General features: G+C 43.6%; 1 protein-coding gene across 1 annotated transcript; it reads left to right on the top strand.

Moving 5' to 3' along the window:
- Positions 1-5,473: 5,473 nt before the first annotated feature.
- Positions 5,474-23,622, top strand: RTBDN (retbindin). The gene is made up of 6 exons (XM_054978740.1): positions 5,474-5,513; positions 13,093-13,267; positions 17,490-17,574; positions 17,915-18,043; positions 19,611-19,719; positions 23,147-23,622. The coding sequence occupies exons 2-6, from the start codon at positions 13,099-13,101 to the stop codon at positions 23,450-23,452; spliced, it is 798 nt and encodes a 265-aa protein (XP_054834715.1). The 5' UTR covers positions 5,474-5,513; positions 13,093-13,098; the 3' UTR covers positions 23,453-23,622.
- Positions 23,623-23,627: the final 5 nt, after the last annotated feature.

Raw genomic sequence — 23,627 nt, 5'->3', positions numbered from 1 at the left:
TGAGCCTGGAGATTCACACACTCTTTGCAAATCAGCCTTCAAAGTAGTAATCTGCTGTCAGCACCAGGCAGGAATTGTAGCCCCAGTAGCACAGTGGACACACTTTGAAGATGTAATAGAAAAGCAGATACCTTCACTCCATTTATAGCAAGCAAAGGAAAGAAGGGGAATTAGTGCCAGCCATTCTATTGTGGCTGTGTATGACTGGACTTCCAAAGAGGCTGACCCATAAAATGTGACAAGTGGAGACCCTGGAAGACTTTCAGAGGACATTTCATTTTTCCTTCTCCACCATGTTCTCATTCCCTGCCCCCCCTCCCATAGCCTCTGTCCCTTTTTCTGCTTCCCACCCACCTCCACTGTCCTTCCATCCCGGCAGCCTCTCCCCTTATAGCTCAGTTACATGATGCCAGCTGAGCCAGGCTGAGTTGCATGGTGGGGAATCTGCAAGGACTTGAGAGGATACTTAACTTTCCCCTGTATCCCCTTCCTCACACTATTCCCTCTTTCCCTCCTCCTTGCAGCTGCCATATGCTCACCTTTCCCTACATTCTTCTCTCCTTAACCACTAAACAACTTACCTTTTATCTGCCCTCCCATCTTCACCTATATTCTTTTAATTCACTTCATTTATATACTGTCTTTCTCCACAAAGCAGTTTCCATCATTCTCCTTGCCTTCATATTATCCTCACTAACAACCCTGAGAGGTAGTTTGGGCTGAGTGTTGTGTGACTGGATCAAAGCTGAGCTTCTGCAGCAAGTAGGGTTGACAGGTTCTGCGACCCTCCAAGAGGGAGGGTGGAGGGCCTGGCACTTACCTTGTGCTTCCCATGTGTCTTTGTACGCATGCACAATGATGTCATTGCACCAGCCATGTGAGTGCACCCGTGCTTCGTGTGGGACTGATTCAGCCCATTTGGGGCCAAAATTGACCCCCAAATGAAGCATGGGAGCACTCCCATGGCCGGCGGAATGACATCACTTCCAGAAGTGACATTGTCACGTGTGCTGCATGTGTTCCTGGGGTCCTTGCCGGTGGTGAGCAATCTCTGGGGGACTTGCAACCTCCCGCCGATCACTGGCAGATCAGCAGCAAGGGGACAAATCCCTGGGAGTTTGCCTGCCACCAGTGGACACCTGGAAACCCTAGTAGCAAGTAGTGATTTGAACCTGGATCTCCCAGACTCTACTCTGAAACTCTACCACTACACTTGCTGTTGGGAGGGGGGATATGCTGTTGAACAATAGAAAGCTATCAGGCCTGGGTGAGTCTTGCAAGTCTTGTGGTATGAAGTTGCCCAGTTGTTGCTTCTGGGCCTGGCCAGAATGAGTCCTCCCTCAAAGGTTAAAACAAGGGTGGAAAGGGCCCTGCTCCCTCCCCCTGGTTTTTATTGACAGCAACCAAGCCTGAAATACTAATTAAACTGTTATGGTTGCCTAGCAACAGCCACTGAGGGCATCAGATTAAAGCTACAGGCACTCCTTTTTATCATCTTGGAATTTTTTTAAATCACCCAATGTATTTTTTTTTTGGTTTCAGATTTTTCTACAAACCTAGGGCATTTTTCAGATGCGTAGGAAGGTCTGTCTTCTCCATTCATGGCTCCGAAATCCAGATTTAAGTATCCACAGATTAGAACCACTTGGCTATTAGTATGTAAGACACTTTAAAAATCTATTTCACTACTATTTTTTCTGCATTTGAAATTTTTCTCCAATATTTACTATTTCATAACAGCTCTGTGAGCCAGGCCACTGTTGTTACCATATTATAGATGGGGAATGGAGACAGCAATTTGTAATGATCAACACCGCACGGTAAGCCCTGGTAGAGACTGGACATGAACCCCAGATAAATGTCCATCTCTCTGCTCACTGAATCACATTGGTCTTTGCTATTTTTCTTTATACAATATTTAATCTTTAATAGCATTTTCAGTCACTCCTCATGTGTTCTGCCTTAGAGATTCCAGCTCTGTTGCCAGAATATAATTGACCTTTGGAGGACAGATTAATAAGACAAATTTTCTTCTTCCTGGTCATTACTAAAATTATCCTTAGATTGTGACTTAGTTGGGGGAGGGTTTCCCCAAGAAACCTGTATCCTACTTTGAGACCACACCAGGATCCCCACACACTCATCCTAGGAATATATGAGAGGCTTTATAAGGACTAGAATATGCTTGTGTTCTATAGCCTGCCCCCAGAAGAAGAATTTAGGCCTCAGTGTGGGCTAAGCCTCCACACACAAATACTTTTCAGGTAAAGGCTATATATAGCATTCAAGCTGGCCTGATACATTGAATTCAATTGTTGAAATGACACAAAAGAATTTAATTCCCTAGCTAATCCCTAACTGTACATACACAAACTGCTCGTCCTGTTTCTATAACCATTGTCGCTCAGTCTGAAGAAATCTATTAAAGCCTTATCATCTACCTGCTAACTGCCACCCTCCCTAACCTTCCAGCCCTACTGCTCTTTTCCACAGTCTAATCCTCATAAAAAGCTAATCTCACCAGTGCATGCAGCTATGAATAAATTAACATTTCTGTCACAGAGATCTGCTTTAAATGGGCTCCCAACCCCTAAATAACAACAAGTCCCACATTCCTGCTTCTCTCATCCACAGGCTCTTAGAAGCTAGTCAGTATTCATGGAGCCCTTGAGGCTTAATCTAAACTAGAGCTGCAATGTGTTTTCAGTGGCTGGTGTTAGGGCTAGAACTTGTGGACTGTTGACAATTTGAGCCACCATGGATGGTGGGGAAAGCAGGAGTTTAGAAGATGGAGACTCTGAGCACATGCAGAGTATGTTTTCTTCACTACTACAACTAATATCCATCCATCTTAGACTCCCACATCTGAAGAAATCCTTCCTAGGCACAGACCAGGCATTTCTAGCAGGCCTCTCTGACTCTGCAGTTTAACAGAATGTGAGGAAGAGAGAGGCTTTTTCCAACAGCCAGCCTGTGGCCCAGCTGCAACCTATCCATCCAACAAGCAACTAGCTACTCCATAGAAGAAGGAGCAAGATATAGGCTAAGGGCTTTCCTGAGAGTAAGCCTCATTGACTAACATGGGACATAATCCCAAGAAGACCTGCTTAGGTGGGCTCCCATAGTAAGTTTTCGTCCATGGGCCTGCTTTCACTGAAGCCCCTTCTACACAGGGGACATAACTCCTCAGAATCCCAGAAGTCAAGCTGAAAGGCATGGAATTGGCTTATCTGGGCCCTTTCACACCGCTCATGTTTGGTCAGTGTGGTGCCGTTCTTTTTAGTCTGCACTGTGTGTCATAATGCATTGGGATTGATGAGTGCTGGTGCTTTCATCACCAGTGCAGTCATCAGTGACATCACAGTGCCAGCCCTTTCTTTTTTCCTTTTCTTTTTTTGCTCACGCAGTGAATAGCTGCATCGCTGGAATGCTGGATCAATCTATATCCTGGATTTCTCTCTCTCACTCGATCCTACGCTGGATTAAAAAAATTTAAATGAGTGAAAAGGAAAATGGAAAGAGGGGAGCAGGGAGGAATGGAAAAGAGGGGGAAGGAGTAGCTGGATAGACAACAGCAGCCAATCACAATGAAGTGGGCTGGCAGAGGGTGGGAGGGGACAGAAGAGAATTGAACACTGAAAGGTGAGATAAAGACTGTGCACGGTGAAACAGCAGGCTGGAAAATGGATTTTTTAAAAAAGTTAGGGTTTAAGCACTCCCAGGAAAGCCACAGAAAAGCCACATAGTAGCCGAAATAACTACTCATGGCTGCAAATCAGGTGCATTTGGTCATGAAAAAAGCATTGCAGTGTGGGAACTTAAGTGGCAAAACTGGCTCATGCAGAAGGGGTTTGATTTGTATGTAATAGTGCCTTGTTAGATCCTTGAGTTGTTCTTTTGAAAAGAAAGCTGGATACAACAATAATAAATAAAGTGCTCTGTTTGGCGTAGGGTAGAGATAGATCATCTGACGAAGCTGTACAGTAGAAATGAAAGGAAAAACATTTTCACCTAAATCATAGTTCATGCCACAACAGTACACTGCTATTTTATTTTATTTATTTTTATTTATAGCCTGCCTTTCTCTCTGAGACTGTAGGTGGATTACACAAGAATCTGAAAACAAGTTTAAATCCAGTACAGACATGGCATATTGAATGATATGGAAATTCCCAGTAGGAGCATATCTGCATCAACAGTGAAAATTAAATCCTTTCCTCGAGTCACAGTTGACTTACTGCGACCCCTGGTGGGGTTTTCATGGAAAGAGATTAACAGAGTTGGTTTGCTGTTGCGTATGCAGTAGAATATTCTACAGTCCTCAACCCTCTACCAAAACATTTCTCTGAGTTATTTCTTACAGTACAACTAATTACCTGAGGAAACAAACAATCCTGAAAAAATCAGTGTTCAATTGTCTGCAGAAAGTCAAGAGAGGGGGAGCCTTCCCAACTCCTCATTCCACAAAGTGGGGGCCACCACAGAGAATGAGAGTGAATGGGCAGCTGTTGATTTTGCCCATTTGCAGGGTGGTAGCTACAGAAGACGAGCGAAGCTGCCTCAGCACAGCCTAAGGAGAGAGGCCATCCTGCAGATATGATGGGCCAAAGCCATGCAGGGCTTTGATGTGATAGCCAAAACGTTGAATTGGGGCCAGTAAATGAGCAACCAATGGAGTGACTGCAGGATGGAAGTAATGTGCATGCTCTCTGCCTAATTCCTGGCAATAACTGAGCAGCAGCATTCCGCATCTGCTGGAGTCTTCAAATTGACTTTGAGAGGAGACCTATGTAGAATGTATTCCAGAGTTGAGTCTTGGTGTTACCCTGGTATGAATCCACGAGGCCAGATCGGCCATGTCCAAGTAGGAGGCCATCTTCCAAGCTAGTCTGGGTTGTGAGAAGGCCTTATGCAGCTGTATTTACTCAGGTCTCTAACAGCAATGCTGGATCCACAATGACCCCTAGGGCTCTCTAAATCTGTTTAGTGTTTGCCCTGCCCCTGGACCAACTCTGTAAGTGGTTAAACCCTCAGTGCTTGGGATCGTAGATGGTAAGGCCCCTGCTATCTCTAGGGCCTTAGGAAGAGACACCCTTTAACATAGCTGAGTTGGCCATTTATCTCCCTATACCGTTCTGCACCTACCACGCTAAAGTTGTGCCCTGCAAATGTGAAAGAGCAGCACTTCAGAGGAGGAGCCACGAAGCCGGTGGCAGGCAGGCACGCACACCGGGGACAGGGTGGGGGGGGTTGGCTCGTCTGCTTCATCGGCCAGCCTCGCCTGTCTTCCCCAGCGGACCTGAGCGCCGGCGGGCGTCTGGCGGGAGGGGGGGGACACTTATATTGCAGCAGGCGGCGGCTCAGCTTTCCTGCTAGGCAGGAGTGGCGATTAGCAGCGGCGGGAGCGCGCCCGAGACTCCCCTTGATCAGAGGCTTCGGCAGGGTAAGGAGAAGGACCCGCAGGATCTCGCCGCCCAGCGAAGCCCCCGTCGCAGCCTCGCAGGTTGCTCCAGGTAGGCAGGAGCAGGCAAGCCCTGGTCGCGGACAAAGACGGGGCTGCGGATTCAGCGCGGGGCTGGGATGTTCGGGGGGAGGGGGGGAAGGAGCCAGGCGAGAGGAGGTCAGGGGCGAGTGGCCCGATCCCGCAGGATCTTGCAACCCAAGCAAGCCCCAGAGGAGCGGAGTGACCCAGGAGACAGCAGCACCTAACCCGCGACACGCTTTATCACTCGCGCGCCGCTTGCAATTGGAACCGGTCGGAGTGCGGATGTTTCCAAGCCCGTTGTATCGGGGACTTTTGATCTGCGTTTGGGGGTTATAGGGGGGCACTTTTCCGGTTAAGTGGCTCTCGTAAAAAAGATATGCTCCTGCAGTTTTTGTAGCCTAAACAGATGTTGGGTGCTCGAGAATGAGATTGGGGGGGGGTGTCTCCATGGGGTGTCCTTTCCACTGTCCTTGTTTGAAGGAGGGAGAATACTGCGGAGTTAATTCTTTACCTTCAACAGTCCAGTGTGCGAACGACCTTTCATGAGTGGCGAAAAGCATAATGCGTGAGGGGTTGCAGGAGGGAGTTCTGTTCAGCAAATACTAATATGGGACCTTGAATATTAATTGTTCAAGGGCTGCAATGTTTAATCATTTAATCGGATAGATTAATCATTTTGCAAGCCTTCAGAGTAACTAAAGAGATGCCCCAAAATGAATTGCACAACAGATTTTTAAAAGTTAATTATTTTTAATACAAGAATTTCAAAAAACTGTAGAAAGCAAAAAGATGTATCTCCCTCTCCAATCTGGAGTGGGAATGCCTCTTCTAAAGCGCCTGTTGGATATGAGCTTGTGCTAATTAATTGTGCTAATTAATTAACTCATCTGATTAACTGACCAGGGCTATGATTTTGAACTTTCTAACTAGGGAGTAAACCCCGTTAGGATAAATGGTGTTCACTTTTTAACCATGTTTAGGACTGCACTCTAGGTTTACTGATTTCCGGAGTAAGCTTTACTAGTATTTTCAGTTGTACGCTACAAATGGGAACGGAGGAGGTTGGAGTCAAGGAAGAAGTTGGACTCAACAATGAGAGCTAGAGAAAGAAAACATGTTTCTGCAGTGTGAGGACTTAGTGGCAGAAGGAGAGACTGAGCGCATGAGTGATAAAAGTTAATTTTCCATGTATTCAGGAACTGTTAAAACATACTGGGTGACTGCCCCAGTCTAAATCACCAGCCATTACTAATTAGGCTTGTACTGAGAATCCTCAAATAGCAGGAGGGGTAGAATTCTCATCAGTGATCACAAGTCTAATTCCTTGAACCAATGTGTTGGACTGCATGATTCCAGAGTAAGAATGGACCCTTGTTGTTTGGTCCCCAAAGAATAAGAGAAACAAAGTAAGAAAACTGATCACTGACTGGAGCAAGTTCTATTAGTGTAAAGAGTATGAAAGCTTTCAAGTAACACACAGCTCTTTATTCCACATATTTGCATATTATAGATTTTAAACTGTATATGCTGGTGAATGAAAAAAAAAACATATTCTTTCTTTTCTGACTCTTTTCTATGAAGAGATGGGATGACTCAATGTGCAAATGATCATTTGTTTCCATGTTTACAAACTGATGCATGTGCCTATATGGTACACAAAGTTTGAAAAAAGAATTGCTGCATGCATAATTTGTAGTTTCAGTTGTAGAAGTACATTATTAGATTCTGAAGCAGAGGGAGGAAAATATCAAACCTGTCGTATTCTAATTTTCATGCTAGAAGAACCAGGGAGGGTAAAGACAGAAAGGTCCAAAGCGAAGTTGCTGGTGTTCTGAAAACCTTTTCTGTAATCTGAAGTGCATGTGGATTGCTTGTGGGGTTCTTTAGGTTTGGATCCAGTCAAGCTTAAGTGCAAGGTTCCTTTGGGATCTTCCTTGCCCTTTTTCTTCCCCCACCAAACTTTGAGACCTCCAGAACACTGGTGTGGAGATCACAGGACCCAGATGGACAAAAAAATATTGTCCAGCCTTCCAATTAAGATCTGCCCCACAAGCCCTGTTCTTGCCTTCAGAGGTGAGGTGGGTGGCAACTAGAGATGGAGCTTTTTCAGTAGTGGCCTTGCCATTTGAGGGAATGCCCCAACCTTTGAGGTTCTCCTGGCAACTCTGTTGCTTTCTTATAGGTGCCAAACCAAAACTTTTTTTGTTCACCCAAGATTTTAATTGAGAAGTTGGTTTTTTTAAAACACAATTTTTGTGTGGTAACTGTTTTTTTAAGCTGCCTGTAGTCTGTTTTTATGGACTAGATTTTTGTGCTGGGCTGGGTCTTTCTCTAATGCTGGGTTTTAATTAATATCTTTTATAGTGCAATCCTAAGAAGAGTTACTCTAGTCTAAGCCCATTGAAGTCAATAGTCTTAGACTGGGTAACTCTGCTTAGGCTTGCACTATTAATGTTTAGTTTTTTACTACTTTGTTTTGTAAGCCACCTTGGGTAGGTTCCTGGAGAGGTGGCACAGAAATATTCTAAATACATGAAAAGATGCATAGCCCAAGAGCTGCAGTAAAGGGGGGGGGAGGCAAAATTGCTCCTGTTTCTTGTTTCTGCCTGCAGAGCTTCTGTTGATATAAGAGCAAGATGGGGGTGTTTTTGCCCAGCTCTCCTTTCTCACTACACCCCACTGCTGCTCCACCCGAATCAGTTTTTTGAATGTCTTGGGAGAATGTTGGAGAAAGTGAAAGGAGATAGGAAAGATCCATGTCTGCAAGTACCTTCCGTTGGTGCTTTGTTGGACTGAAATATCAGCAACTTTACACAGTTGCATTCTTCTCTTTCCTGGACTACTGTCAACCGAAGGAGGAGGAGTGAGAGACAGCGGTTGCTTTGGACAGGAGTCCAGCTTCCTTGAGACCTTAATCTAATCTTTCCTGGGATTGAGGTCACAAGTATTTTCCAGGCACCTAGCCAGGGAATAAGAAGGATGAATCAGAGTGGGGCCACCTGAGAGCCAGTTCAATGTCAATCGCCATTATGCCTCAAGGTCTGGAGAATACAATCCCATAACAATTCAGGAGACTAGCATCTACTCCTGTTTCTGGAACAGGCAGAGAGTCCTTGAGAAAGGAAGGCATTTTAGACCAATGGTCAAAGTGTTGACTTGGATCTAGAAGGCGTGAGTTCAAAATGTTTCACTTGCTGGATGCTGCCTGGGTAAAATATAGTGTCTTGAAGATGAGGAACTTCGACTGATGAAATGGTGGTCTACCACACAAGGTTCTGATAAGGCAAATAAGATAAATATTGTACTTGTACCTTGCACATCATCAGTCCACTCTGTCTGAACTATAGGTTAATTCATATTTCATAGACTTGGCATCATCAGACAGCTTTGAATTAGTAGAAGAATGAGCTGTGTATAGGAATGTACAAAAAGTGCTGGATTGTTTGGATCCTGAGAGATTCCTTTTCAAGCATTCAGATGAATTCAAACATTTTGTCATTAGAACTGGAACAAAACCTGTCTAGGTGAACTGAAGCATAAGTCCGGTGTGGTTGACACAGTGTGAGATTAATCTGCGGCTTGGACAAGTGTCTGTAGAGTGGTGGTCCCCAACATGGTGCCCTTGGTTGCCATGGCACCCTTCAATATCTTTCCCAGCACCTGCCAAGTGTTTCTACAAAGTGGGTGGGCTTTTGCTCAGCAAAGCTTCTGTTTAGGCTGTTGGAGAGCCGATTGGCTTTGCAGATTTTTTAAAATATTAGTTCAGCAGCAGCTGCCACCACAAGATGTATGCAAGAAAATATTTTTAAACAATATATTCATTTTAGAAAGCATCTTGTTAAATAGAGCTTCTGCCTGAAATGTTGAAGAGTTACTATTAGAGCTATGCATGACCTCACTTCCTGACATTTTGTGGTTGGCACCACCTCCCATGGCAGCAATTTTATGGTGTCAGAATTCCAAAGGTGCCCTTGAGCTCAAAAAGGTTGGTAAGCTGTGCTATAGAGTTTAATATAGTGCATTAGTGTAGTTATTAAATGTAATGTATCCAACTTTCTGGGAAGACAAAACTTTAGTGGACAGAATTTCTCCCTTCACAAAAGGAAGGCAGAGAGACTATAGCCCCTTTGCACTGGGCACATAACTCCTCACTTTCCCTGAGGTCAAGCTGAAAGGCATGGAATCAGCTTGTATGTGGCTGTTCACACCTCTCATCGGAGCAGCAATGAATCACTGGCAAAGCTCCGTTCCTGCCTCCTTCTCTGTTGTCCCAAAGCATCTGTTTCTCCACCACAGGAGAAAAAGAGAATCTAAAACTCAGTTATTTCTGATACCCAGATATTTAGCCCCCTATAGCCTCTTCCCACCAGTGCCAAAGCAAAAAGAATAAAATGCTAATTCTCCCCTGCTTGCTTTCAAACCAGCGATTTCAAACCAGTGATTCATTGATCCTACACTGGACTTACTTTTTTTTTTTAGCATTTTTAAAATGCTAATCTTCTTGAGATTGGGGATTAGCATTACTTCAACCATGTGGCTGCATTGATGGGGCAAATCTATGGGGAAATATTTTGAATGTGTGAACTGGGGCAAAAATGCCACCACTTCTTTTAATAAGTCTGAAGAACAGCTAACATTTGTTAATGTGTAATCATTTATATCTTAAAAGACCAGACCAGAGCAGAGTGAGGCCAAATGGGTTTGAAGAAGCAAGCAGCTAGAAGTGTGACATATAGATGGGGAGAAAAGGTTTAATCTGGGATTCTGCATACAGGTTTGGATACAACCTGTGATACGACTGGGTCTTTTCTGTATCTCTTCCCGTGTAGATTGTATGTGAAATTGGATGCAGGGACTCCACATCTCTCAAATACATTTCAGAGTGAAGAAGGTAATGACAAACCTTTTCTATGTGGCCAAATCTGGAAACATGAAGGGACTGGACTTTCTCTGTTGACCGTAAAATGGTTTGGAAAGAGAGGCTCGGTCTCAAATTTCACTTGTCAGTCTGTTTCCCTTTCACCAGGAACTTGGTGATCTAAAACTGGTGTATCACCTCCCATTATTACAGATTAGGCTAACTCACTGAAATTAATTCCAGAGGGGTAGCCATATTAGCTTCAGGAGAAATAAACAGGAGTCTCATGACACCTTAAAGACTAACCAAAAGTTGTTCATGGGCTTCAGCCCACCTCTTCAAATGCAATGAATGGATCCTCATTATACAGTCATTTTGTGTAGGGGTATTATTATTTATTATTATTATTATTTATATTTCTAATCCGCTTTCACTGCAAGTGGACTCAGAGTGGAATACAATATATATAAAGTACATAAACATATTAATTTAAAACCAGATAAATTTAAAACCATCAATAAATATATAATACAATTTCTAAAAGACAACAGACAAATAGCAAGGTCAAGGGGCCAAGAAGTACAGGAAATACAGGGTGAAATGTAAATTTAAATAAATAAATGCAAATTCTAATCAAGAAAATTATTTCCAAAACTTATAGCCCACCTTTCTGCTAACAGAATAAAAATATGCTGAATAAAAACACATCTCTAAAATCATCAAAATCAAGCTAAAATACATATATAGAAGCATAAAAACAACAATCAAACCAATTTTATTGTTAGATTTTGATTTTACAGTGCATTTCCTGATCTAATGGCCTCTTGATCCTGCTATTTGTTCATTTTTTTCCATACCTCCTGCAGAAGAGATCTACATAGTAAGGAGCCATCATGGTGTCTGAAGAAGTAGATTCTACCCCAGGAAAGCTTATGCTGGAATCATTTTTGGTAGTCCTAGAGTTGCCTTAAGGATCTGGTTTATCTTCTCTAAAGCCAGACACAGCAAAAGAGAAGATGAGGTCACTTTGCCCAGAAAGCTCTTGATATAGTGATATTTTGCCCTTTGGCACACTTTTCTCAAAGTCATAGCAGTGAGTGTGGATTAAATGTATCTCACTTTCCAGTACTCACTTTTTCAAGAGAAATCCAATATATGTTCTTGCATTGTCCAGAAATCAACGACATGGTGTATTTGCACCTACAACTAAGATGGGAAGTTAAGGTCTCTTTATTTCCATAGTTCTGGGTGATTCACGCCCCTTTAGTGGCTGAAGGGCTGAGATTGTAGAAAGCTTCTAAAAGATTTGAGGAGAAGGCACCTATGGTGGTCAGAGAGATGCTCTAAAGCAGTTCAGTAGGGACTGGAAACCAAGTTGGTTGGATTCTCTATACAGTGTTTAGATCCCCAACTTCCTTTCCTGACTTTTTCTGTGTCTGTATGATTCTTGGAGCACTTTGAAACCTATTCACTACACTTTTTCCATGGATGAGAATCCCAGAAGATAAACTGACACATACAGGAACTTGTCCAAAGCAGCAGAGCGCATCCTAGATAGTGGCTTAGGAGTACTGATGTAGGACAGTCTTGAGTAACTAGTTCATAGGATTTGCTGCATACTTCATACGCAGCTTTGTCTGTCTTGTGTTACTCCTCTCGCTTCAATTTCATCTAAGAGATGAAGTTATAAAGTATTATGACTTTATTGGACTAATTTTGTTGGTTTAGGATCATTGATGTTTTCAAGCTTCATTGTACAGAATTATATAGAAGTAGGAAAAGTAGAAGCACCAAAGAAATCAGGGGAAGATGCTGGGGCTGCCATTTCTTCAGCTGTCTTCTGTAGCTGCGCCTTTAGCAGTGGCATGATGTGCAGGAATTAACAGATGAAGCTTTTTCTACCGTATGGAGATAAACACTTATCACCTGCTCATTGCCACAAATTAAACCACTATTAAAAACATGGATACAGTGAGGCTAGCTGAAACGTTGGCACTCCAGACCACAAATCTTACCTGCATTCCAAATCTTATCAGATACCATGATTGGTTTTATTAAAAGAGTTGATACAGATTTGTACATTTCTATATAATAAAGATGGATAGATGTTGTTCTGTTTGCAAGTGGTTCGTCTTTTTAATTATTGTTATTTAAGGCCTTGACTGACTCTGATTGGAGAGACCAGGAGCTTCTGGTGCTGCTCAGGCTCGTTAGCCCTAATCTGGTGGCTGTAGAGTTGTCTACAGCTGGAGTGCTTTGAATGACCTGGGGGCAGTTAACAACAGTTGCAGGTTTTTCCCTCTGAAGTTAAGCAATGGACAATCCATGGTGGCTTAACATGAGAGAGGCTATGGGGGAGTTGTTGGAATGAGATGGAAATGAAAGTCTGAGGGACTAGGCCTACCATGTCCCTGAGTACACTATCCCATAAGCAGTGCCAAGTAGAATAATAATAAAAATAAAAATAGTGTGCTTACATACTACGCTTCTAGACAGATTAGTACTCCACTCAGAGCAGCAGACAAAGTCAGTGCTGTTGTTATCCCCACAATACAGCTGGGAAGTGGGGGCTGAGAGGAGTGGCTTAGCCAAGGCCACCTGCTGAGCTCATGGCAGTAGTGGGATTCAAACCAACAGAGTGCTGACTAGGAGTTCAACCACTTAACTACTATGCTACAGTGGCAAACAAGATGTTCTGTCCAAACTGACTTGGTCATTGCCACCCCCACCCCTGTTTTTTTCTTCTCAGGGAACCATGAGTAGTGCTTTTGGTGGCCGTGTTCAGATAATGGGTATGGCTTGGGTATTGGTGGTGCTGTGGGCAGGTACTATGGGCATAGAGGATCGTTGCTTGCCTGGAGGGAAGCACAAAGCATCTCCAAGCCCAGAAGGACACCTGGGCAGCTGTCTTCTCTATTCAGAGAGTGAGTATTGACTATTTATTAATTTAAAAAATTGAGACTGTTTTTTTCTGCAAAAAGGGATTAAATACAGACAAAAATCTGACTTCCAAAGTGGGTTTCCTGACCAGCAGCATGGAACTCAATAGAAGACATACTTAAACTGAACCATAGTTATCATGGGGGGAAAGATAGGGAGGCAATAGTCCATATTCCATTGGGACTACTACAGAAAAAGCCCTGGCATTTTTATTTTAAATTATTTATAGTTCATCTTTCTCACTTAGATTCATAATGGATTACACAATATAAAGCAATGCAATCAATATGATTATACATCTAATAAGCAATGTGATCAGACTGCAGAAGAAACAAAGCTGTCATCTGAACAAAGCTTAAGTACTAAAAATGACACATGTTCTGCGTTGTTTAATATGGTCTTACATACATAGAAACACTGTATATTTTCCTGGAGCAATCCATTGTGATGTAGCCATATTTTCTTTATAAAAATGCCCTCTGGAACAATTCTGTTTTACATAGTCTACAAAATGTCAAGAGCATGGGAGCCTTCCTTGCCTCCTCAGGAAGGCCATTCCATAACGTGGAGGCCACTACAGAGAAGATGCATGTATGGGCAGTTGTTTATCTTGCCCATCTGTAGGTTGGCAGATGCAGAAGGCCTTGTTCAGATGAGTGAAACAGTTATGGAGGAGCATAATGGAGAGGTGCTCTTGCATATATGAGATACTAAGGCAATGAAGGACTTGGTATGTGATAGCCAATACCTTGAACTCAACTCAGTAACTGATGGGCAGCCAGTGAGTAACTGCAGAATGGGACCGATATGTAAGGTCCACCTAGCTCCCAATAATAATCAAGCTGCAGAAAACTGCACCCACTGGAGTCTCCAAGTAGACTTTCTGGAGAGACCTAAGTAGAGTGCATTACAGTAGTCTCGTGTTGATGTTATCTTGGCATGGATGCAAGTAGCCATATCGGCTGAATCGAGATAAGGCAGGCCATCTTCCAGGCTAAGCTAAATTGATAAAAAGCCATTTTCTCCATCAGTAATGCTGGGTCTGGTATAACCCCTAGGCTCTTAATCTGGTCAGCAAATATTACCCTAAATGGAGGTCTCCTTGTGAGTTGGGGGAATTAGCTGTGAGATGGGGTAACTACTGGGATCTCTCCACTGATGTATACCATGACCGATCCCTTAGAGAACTTGTCTGAAAGAACTAGGCGGATGTTAGACAAGAATGGGTTTTATTAAAGGGGCAGTAAAGGCAAACACACAGAAAATCACACACAGGGCCGGCGCGCCCGTTGAGGCCAGGTAGGCGGTGGCCTCAGGCACGGGGTGCTGGAGGGAGCGCCGGAGGAGGCACGGGGGTGGGAGCATGTGCCACAAAGCAGCAGCCTCCTATCCCTCCCGCCCCACGCCGCTGCTGCCGCCAGCACAAGCCCCCGGCCAGGTGCAGCTGCCGCAGGCAGGCAACCAAGCGGGAGAGCTTGGAGGCCACCCGCCGCAGCGATCGGGCCAGTGGCGGCAGTGCGCACTCCCGTGATGATGTCACGCATGACATCATCACACAGGCCGGTGCGTGCACACTTGCGCACGTGCGGAGGGGTGCCCGGCTGGCCGGCCGCGAGCGCAGCAAACCCTTGCGCCGCCCCTGATCACACACAGCATACATACAGAGCTAACTAGAAAAATAGGGAGAAAATGAGAGATTCAGGGTTGGGCAATATTTACCTGGCTAGAAGACAGAGGCAGTCTACAGAGAGTAGCAGCTCAAGCAACCAGCACTTTGCGGCAAGAAGAAGAAGACTCAGACACACGTCTGAAGGTGTGCATAGAATCCCGGGACACATACTGAGCACATGGCAGGGCAGTCAAATTATAATGTGAAATGTATTGTCAAAAAGCCTTCTCTGCATCCAAAAATATAAATGCCACTTTTTCTCCTTGAATATTCAATTGCATTCATTAGATATCGGATGTTATCTTTCATGATCTTCATGAATTAGGTGTGGAATACATTTTCTTAATCTTTCAGCAAACGTTTTATAATCCACATTTAATAGTGAGATTGGTCTATATGATTGTGGTAATAATGAATCATTCCCTTCCTTGTGTATTAAAGTTATATTCGCTTCTTGCCATGTTGGTGGTATATGCTTTCGTTCTTGTACTTAATTCATTACTCTTTACAGAGGTATTGCTAATATATCTTCAAAGCATTTATAATATGTTGCAGTCAATCTGCCTGGAGTGGCTGGCTCGGTAATTTTGACTTTCATGAATCGTGTTGTATTAAGAGTAATGGGGTGGTGTTTATTTTATTTTACTTCATTTATACCCTGCCTTTCTCTAGGGAGTCAAAGCAGCTTATGTCATTCTCTCCTTCATTTTTTCTATCACAAACCTATAATGACAGCAAACTGCCAACTGAATTACAGGAAAACAACGTTTTATGATATGTTTACTCTATGACCAAAAAGTCCATATATAGAGAGGATTTACTTAAAGCATCTGACCTATTGAAATATAGGAAAGGACTTATTAAGCAGTATTCTCCCTTATACATGACTACACTGAGCAAAGAATGACATGACTGTTGTTTTGTTCCTCTAAGTTAGTAGCTTCCAGATTTTCCCTATAGACTTTCAGTAGCTTAATTTTCTTTTGCTCGGTTCAAGATTCCAAATCAAGAAGGTGACATATTAAATAAAGTCAATATAATGTCCCTGGGCAACCAAGGGATTTTTTAAAATAGGAAAATACTTCATGTTTTCAGCATGAGCACTTCTTCAGGGGGTGGGAGGAAATGCTAATTGGAAGAACATGTATTGTTCTTTGAAAACTGAAATTTTCTGATCAAAATTTGACTCTCTAATAGCAGTTCCGTCTGAGAAAGAGTTCCTCTTGATCTCCCTTATCTCTTTGTCCAGATCCAAAAATCATATGAAAGCAAATCATATTACTTGCCCAACTCCATGAGCCCCCAGAATCTTGTCTGCCTATTCCCACCTCCCAGGAACATTCACAAACCGTTAATACTCCGGTGGAATTATCAAGGCCTCAGCTGGGGCAAGATACAGAGGGAACTCTTTGGAGGACTGCCTCTTAGGGGTAGTGCATGATCCCTCTGTCTGCATGAGCTTAAATATTTTGGGTTCATGTGCATCCCACAGAGACTATGAGGGGGGAAATGGACACAGAGGAAATACCAATTTAGTAAAAGGCTATCCAGTTAGCTGCCTGTTGAGAATGATACATAGTAATTCATCACATAACTGATGACAATTTCACACAATTTAGTTTTTCAAATGATAATGGCCGTTGTTACTGGAATGGGACTACAGCTCAATGGTAAAGTAACTGTTTTGCATGTGGAAGCTCTTAGGCTGCATTAGACAGTATTGCCAGTTTAAAAGGATCAAGTCATAGGAGATGGGAAAGACCTCTACCTGCAGTCCTGTAGAACTGGGGCCAGTAAGAATAGCTCAGTACTAACTAGTAACCCGTCAATTACCAGGCTCACTTCACATACAAAGCCCTTTATGGCCTTGGCCCTTCATATCTGCAGGACTGCCTCTCTCTCTATGCTCTGACATGGCAGCTTTGCTGACCTGAGCAGGCCCTTCTGCAGGTACCACCCTGCAAATGGGCAAAATCAACAGCTGCCCACACATACATATCCTCTCTGGTTGCCCCCACCGTATGGAATGGCCTGCCTGAAGAAGTCAGTAAAGCTCCCATGATCCTGGTTTTCCACAAACTATGCAAAACTGAATTATTCAGGAGGACTTTTTTTTTGCTCAGGCATTAGGGCTGTGCTGTAAGCAAAAAGTTCAAAGGGATATTTTTGGAAAAGGCACAGGGACAGTAGACTATACTATTGAGTACCATCTGTTGATATAGATATGTTCCTACCGGCTTGTTTCTGTGTCATTCACATTTGTTACATCAAATTACTTATGTTTTGTTTCAACAGTGTTTCATCTTTGTATTCTTGTATTTGAATTTTATGCTTTTCAAATTTCTGCAATGCATACACTATTGTGTTATGTATTGAATATCCGTTATTGATTGTACAGACTTACACTGTGTAATCCATGAAAAATATAGAATATTAATAATAAATCATGATAAAAATAGCCGATAAGGTTGTCAGAATGCAAATGTTCACCTCAGTCCTGATGAATGGAGGGACTGAAAGAAGGGCTCTTTTCACAGATGCCTGCTGCTCATCAGATGTCATCCAGGACCTTTCCAAAGCCAACGACATCTACTGGAATCGCTGTGGGGGCCTCAGCAGCAGGTCAGGCATAGCTCCACCCCTCCAAAGGAAAAAGAAGCTGCCTGCTATAGCCAGTTGCATTCCTCTTTCCATAGACCAGCAGCCCTAGGGGTCTAACTTCTGAGTGGCAGGAGGTGGGCCTTCTTTATGAAATTCCCATACATTGGTCTTGGGAGGTTACCAAACTGTGCTAGTTTTCTTGCTCTTTGGCCCCACTTTTTCCTCCCATCTTCTGTCTGTGCTTCACTGCCTCATGGAGATTCACTCATTCTCAAGGCAGATGTACTAAACAGGTGAGTCCTGATGCATCTTTTAGGAAGGTACTGCCTTTTTGAATCCCATGTTTATCTCTCTCCTGCAGATGTGAGCAGTATCTTCAGCAAGTAGAATGTTTTTATCGTTGCTCCCCCATTGCTGCCCAATGGCCTCATCCTCGTCGACCCACAGCTGTACTGGCTGTGCCTCTCTGCCAGAATTTCTGTGACCAATGGTGAGTTAAGTGTGCAGGGGAGATACCATGTGGGATGTGGGATGGGGGGAAGAATGGTTTAGGACAGTAGAACATTAGCAAAACGGCATTATTTACTTCCAAGCAGGGAACCTGCAAGAGCTTGCAGGGGTCACTTCATTTACACTTGTACCTCCTTCCCCACACTATTTCCTTTTTTTCTCCTCCTGACAGCTCCCATATCCTCTTCCCTTTCTCTGCTTCCTTCTCTTCTTCCCACTCACCAGCCAGTCCTTTTTAATCTGCCTCCTCCAGTCTCCAGCTTTATTTATTTACTTAATATATCCCACCTTTTTCTTCATTGGAGAAAGGTACAGGGCCATCTTCCAAGCAAGTCTGAGTTGTGAGAAGGCCGTTTTTGCAGCTGCATTTACTTGCTTCTCTAGCAGCAGCGCTGGATCTAGTATATAATCCCTAGGTTCTTAAGTGAGTCAGCCAGGATCAACTGGACCCCATCAAAGGTCAGAAGAACAATGTCCTTCAAGATCTCTGCTTTTCCAGCATCGCTTCTGTCTTGTCTGCATTCAATTTAAATTTGTTTGCTTGATAGTTGGCAACAACTATCAAGAAGTGACTCAGTACTTCTGCTGAGCCAGTTTGGTGTAGTGGTTAAAAGTGGCAGGACTCTAATCTGGAGAACCTGGGTTTGATTCCCCACTCCTCCACTTGAAGCCATCTGGGTGACCTTGGGTCTCAGCTCCACCCACTTCATGGGGTGATTGTTGTGGGATAATAATAATATTCTTTGTAAACCGCTCTTAGTGGGTGTAGTTGTCCTGAAGAGCAGTATATAAATTAAATGTTGTTATTATACTGCAATGTCAGGCGATCTGAATAACAAGATACAGGTATTTTCTGCATGTGGTTTTTTTGTTAGTTCTGGCCCCATATTGCATTGATTTCTCTCCAGACTTCTGCATGCATGATCAAAATACCCCCATCCAGTCCCCAAATTGCTTCTCAGAGGTGGTTTGCCATTGCCTGCCTTTGCAGTCTTGGTCTTCGTTGAAGGTCTCCCATCCAATTACTAACCAAGGCAGACCCTGCTTAGCTTCTGAGATCTGATGAGATCAGGCTCACCTGGGTTATACAGCTCAGGGCAAATCCTTGGGTAAGGACTCGGAGAGCTAAGTGTTCCTTCTTTCCTCCCCTCCCTTTTTCTTGCCCTGCTGTGGTGCTAGAAGCTATTTTCTTCCAGCCCGACTGACTTCCAGCATCAGAACAAATCACTTCTGATGGGCATGATCAGGAATGGAGAGGTGATAAGGAGAGGGGTTCTTAATCCTGTTCCAAATAACCCTGAAAATTGAGTATGAAAAAGGGTTCTGCATTCTCCCTCCCTGTCACTTCATTTCTGACTGGGCCCACAGGAAGTAGTATTGCCAGTTCAAAGGCAACCTGTGGGCTACTGTTACTTTCTCCCAGCAACTCTAAGGAAAGAAAAGCAGATAGTTACTGTACATGAATGGGAAACGCCTAAAGCAAGAGACCACAACTGTGTATCATGAAGCTTCAGATGCCCTCACTTCTTCATCTCATCTTGCCTCAGGTATGATGCTTGCAAGGAGGACCTGACCTGTGCTCGCAACTGGCTTACTGACTGGCACTGGGGGCCTGATGGGAATAACTGCAGTCAGGAGTGCATTTCATATGGCCAGGTGAGAGCAGTGACGGTGGTCATTAACAGCAGGCACACTGGCTGCCTTCTCCTCAGCTGCTGGACTGATTCTGTGGGCAGCTCTGTTTGGGAGGGAGGGACAATTGTTTTAAAACTAAGAGGATGAGCAGGAATCAGGATTCTGCCCATCCTTCTGGCAGGTACCTATTATAATTCAGCCAGCCCAAGGAACAGATGTTACTGAAATCCAAGAAGTGGTGTGAAAATGCTTTACTGGAAACTTGTGCTTGTTCTCTCAAGCTGTGAGGATTTTTAGAAGATTCCAGTTTTTAGAGAATACAGTTTTCAACCCTTATAAAAAGGCATACATTTTAACAAAATCCATTTTTTAAAAAAAAATAGTGTTTAAATGATTGGGTTGCAAATCAGCACTCTGCTAGTTCAAATCCTACTACTTCCATGAGCTTAGCAGGCCTTGGGTAAGCCACTCCTCTCAGCCCCAGTTGTGCCGTGGAGACAATGATAACACTGACTTTGTTCACTGCTCAGAGTGGGGCACTAATCTGTCTAGACAGAAGAGCAGTATATAAGCACGCTGTTGTTGTTGTTATAAAAAGAGAGAGGTATTAGATCAAGCACATATACAAAAGACTCTTTCCCCATCTTTAGAAACAACAAAGCTGACATAGTTGATGAAGCCATCTTTAGCAAATTTATTTTTTACAGATCATCCCATCAGTGTATTGTTTTAGAAACAGAAAGCCAAAGCTGTCTAACAAGATCACTGGTTTCATTTTTCTTTACTGCTCTCTCTGCATTCTTACAAGAAATAAGGAACTACATCACTCATCATGGCAAGAGGCCTTTTCAGAGTCTGTTCAGCCAAATGACAAACATCTCAGCTGAAATTTTAGAAAATATATGGCTGTTAAAATATACTTCATCTGTAATCACCACTAAATACCTAATTTTAGATAGTGGGGTTTGTTCATTCACTCAATATAAGGCAAAAAGAACCATTGTGATGTAATGCATCTGTCAAAGAGCACTGGTTCTCAAAAGCTTATGCTACAGTAAAGTTGGTTAGTCTTAAAGGTGCTACTGGACTCTTTTCTGTTGTGATGTAATGACTACAATGTTGGACTAGAATCTGGGAGATACAGGTTTGAATCCCCATTTTACCATGGAGGATTGCCGGGGTGACCTAGGTGTAGCTTTCCTCCCCAGTAGGGACCCAAAGCGGTTTTCATTTTGAGGATAAAATGGTGATGAGCAAACCACCCTTTGAGTTAGGTTTGGCTGAATCGGCCAAAGGTCACCCCAGCACCCATTTCACTGTTAAGCTAGTAACAGTCAAATTGGACTGAAGATGAAAACAAGCGTATTGTGTATGAAATAGTGCATCTGTTGCTTTGAAAACAGTTACACTGAATTAATTTTCAAATGTACTTTCCCAGGGTGAGCTTTTTTTTAAAAAAACAAACCTGTGAGGAGTGGTTACAGTGAATGATGGAATGCTGACTGCAGACAGGGCTGATTTGCTAGCGCTTGAGGCATTGCCCACATCCTGAAATGGTTTTGTAAATCTTTTCAGTAGTTCTATGGGATGTTTGGAGAGGGGGGAAGATGATGGAGGCGCCTATAAAGGAATAAATAAATGTGCTAGCTGAAGTGGGCAGTCCATATGAAATACAGGGTGGTGGATCAACACTGACAGCTGAACCAGCATTTGATTTGCTGGTATGAATGTCTTTCATGCAAATTCCAGACAGGTGGCCATGTTAGTCTGTAGCAGCAAACTAAAATAAGTCTGGTGGCACCATAACATGAATAAATTTAATTCCAGGACTTTTGTCATTAGATGCGTCACTTCTAATGAAGTGAGTTCTGATTCATTTATTCCAGCAGGAGTGTTCGTTTTCTTACAGGCTTCAAGATGCTCCTCTTTTATTTTATCATGCTAATTGTGAAGCCAGGGTCATACTAGGAATGAAGAATCTGTTCTGATTTCTGTTTAAATGTTACAGCATGTCTGTTTTAGCGTACTGGCAACCCTAAATGGCAAGACTTTTGGTTCAGTGCAGGCCTCCTGTTTTGCCAAAAAAGCCACAATCCAGACCTGTGCGACTAATTGCCCCTAGCATTAGATGAGACAGATAACAGGTAACTCAGCATGATGGCTCTGTCTCTACCATTGGAGATGAAACTAATTCCTGTTGATTGCTGGAGGTCCTGTACTGCAACAGTCAGCTGCAGTTTAGGGCAGCCATCATAGTTATAGGTCCAGAATAAATAATGATGATGATGATGATAAAATTTGATTTATATACTGCCCTTCAGGACAACTTGACACCCACTCAGAACGGTTTACAAAATATGTTATTATTATCCCCACAAAAATCACCCTGAATGGTGAGTGGGGCTGAGAGAGGTCTGAGAAGCTGTGACTGACCCAAGGTCAGCCAGCTGGCTTCAAGTGGAGGAGTGGGGAATCAAACCCAGCTCTCCAGATTAGAGTCCCAGCACTCTTAACCACTACACCAAACTGGCTCAGAGCCATAGGCAGGCAGAAAACAACATCTTGGGTGGGAGCTTGTTAGAAGAAACAGGCACTGTGTGACTGGCAGTGAGCAAACAACTCCCCCTGTCTCCCCAGGCACTGGCCCCTGCTCACTGGGTCTGGCTTCAGTCTTAAACTGCAACAATTAGGTTGGTCTCTGGAGGAGGAAAGAGGAGCTAACAGCTAACCAGGATTCTAGCTGCAAAGATGGGCTGTGAGAAAACAGAGCTCTTCAGAGGCCCTGTTCAGTGTGGCTCACACAGTAAACTAACTACAATCCAGTTATAAAAATAACATGAATAACAAGCCATAAAAAACATTCACTCAATTAATGCCCAAAGCGTGTGCACTGTGTGTTTCATTACAACCTCCAATCCCCATCCTAATTTAAAATATACATAATGCCTAAAGTTGCTTTATGCTGAATCAGGCCATTGGTATATCAAGGTCAATATCGTCTACTCCGTCTAGCAGCAGCTCTCGAGAGACTCAGGCTGAGGTTGTTCATATCACCTGCTACCTTTTAACTGGAGATGAACCTTACCTAGCATCTCCTGCAAGGTGTTCTACCCATAGGCCACAGCCCTTCCTTACTTATCCAGATAGTAAATGTTGCCGACTGTAATAATGCTATTTGCATCAATAAAATCTTGAAAGCTATGAGTACAGGTGGGGGGTAGAGCAATGCTGACATTCTCTAGATTCAGTAAAAGCCATCATCATCACCAATAAGGCCATGGAGATTTCCAGGTCCCCCCTCCACACATATACTAGTCCATGTTCTCGCTACCAAAGAGGTTCCTCAGTCTCTCTTTTCACTCCGGTACTTTTATGAGGACAATTGAAAGATGTATCAAGGCACTGCCTCCTGGGGAAGAGGTTTAACATATTCTCTTTCCTTCCTCAGATGTACAAGGATGGGAAGGAGCTCTGTGAGACCATCTGGGATGACTCTTTCACAGTAAACACTGATCCCTGTGAGTGCCTAACACTGACTACTTCTGATGCAGGCTTTTCAGCCTCTCGCTTCCACTATGAAGAGGGTGACAACACTGAGGAAAGTGAAACCCCAAAGGAGAATGGCAGAAGAGCTGGCTGGGGTGGCCCCAAAGGGCTGTGCCCAGGCAGCCCTCTACTCCAGCGTCTGAAAAAGAACCTGCAAAAGCGCTCTGTCTTCATGGAAGATGTGGAGGGGAGTGGCAGTGGTTTCTGATCCAGTGAAGCCACCCCTTCAGGGGAAATTAACCCCCTCCCCTGTGATCGCCTGGGGCTGGGGGGATCGCTTGTGATCTATGCAAATCTGTCATGTCCCACCTTTTACCAGCTTCTCGCCATCTTGTCTAGCTCTGTGCAACTTGGTGTGGTCATGAAATAGGAAACAGATCTGG

The sequence above is a fragment of the Eublepharis macularius genome, chromosome 4 (assembly GCF_028583425.1).
Source record: "Eublepharis macularius isolate TG4126 chromosome 4, MPM_Emac_v1.0, whole genome shotgun sequence".
Taxonomy (NCBI): Eukaryota; Metazoa; Chordata; class Lepidosauria; order Squamata; family Eublepharidae; genus Eublepharis; species Eublepharis macularius.
This window is presented reverse-complemented; position numbering and strand designations above follow the sequence as displayed.

Excerpts from the sequence above, each read along its gene's own strand:
- RTBDN (XM_054978740.1), top strand. The coding sequence starts at position 13,099 with ATGAGTAGTGCTTTTGGTGGCCGTGTTCAGATAATGGGTATGGCTTGG. Across the intron at positions 18,044-19,610 it reads CAGAATTTCTGTGACCAATG|GTATGATGCTTGCAAGGAGG; the intron begins GTGAGTTAAGTG and ends ATCTTGCCTCAG. Across the intron at positions 19,720-23,146 it reads AGTGCATTTCATATGGCCAG|ATGTACAAGGATGGGAAGGA; the intron begins GTGAGAGCAGTG and ends TTCCTTCCTCAG.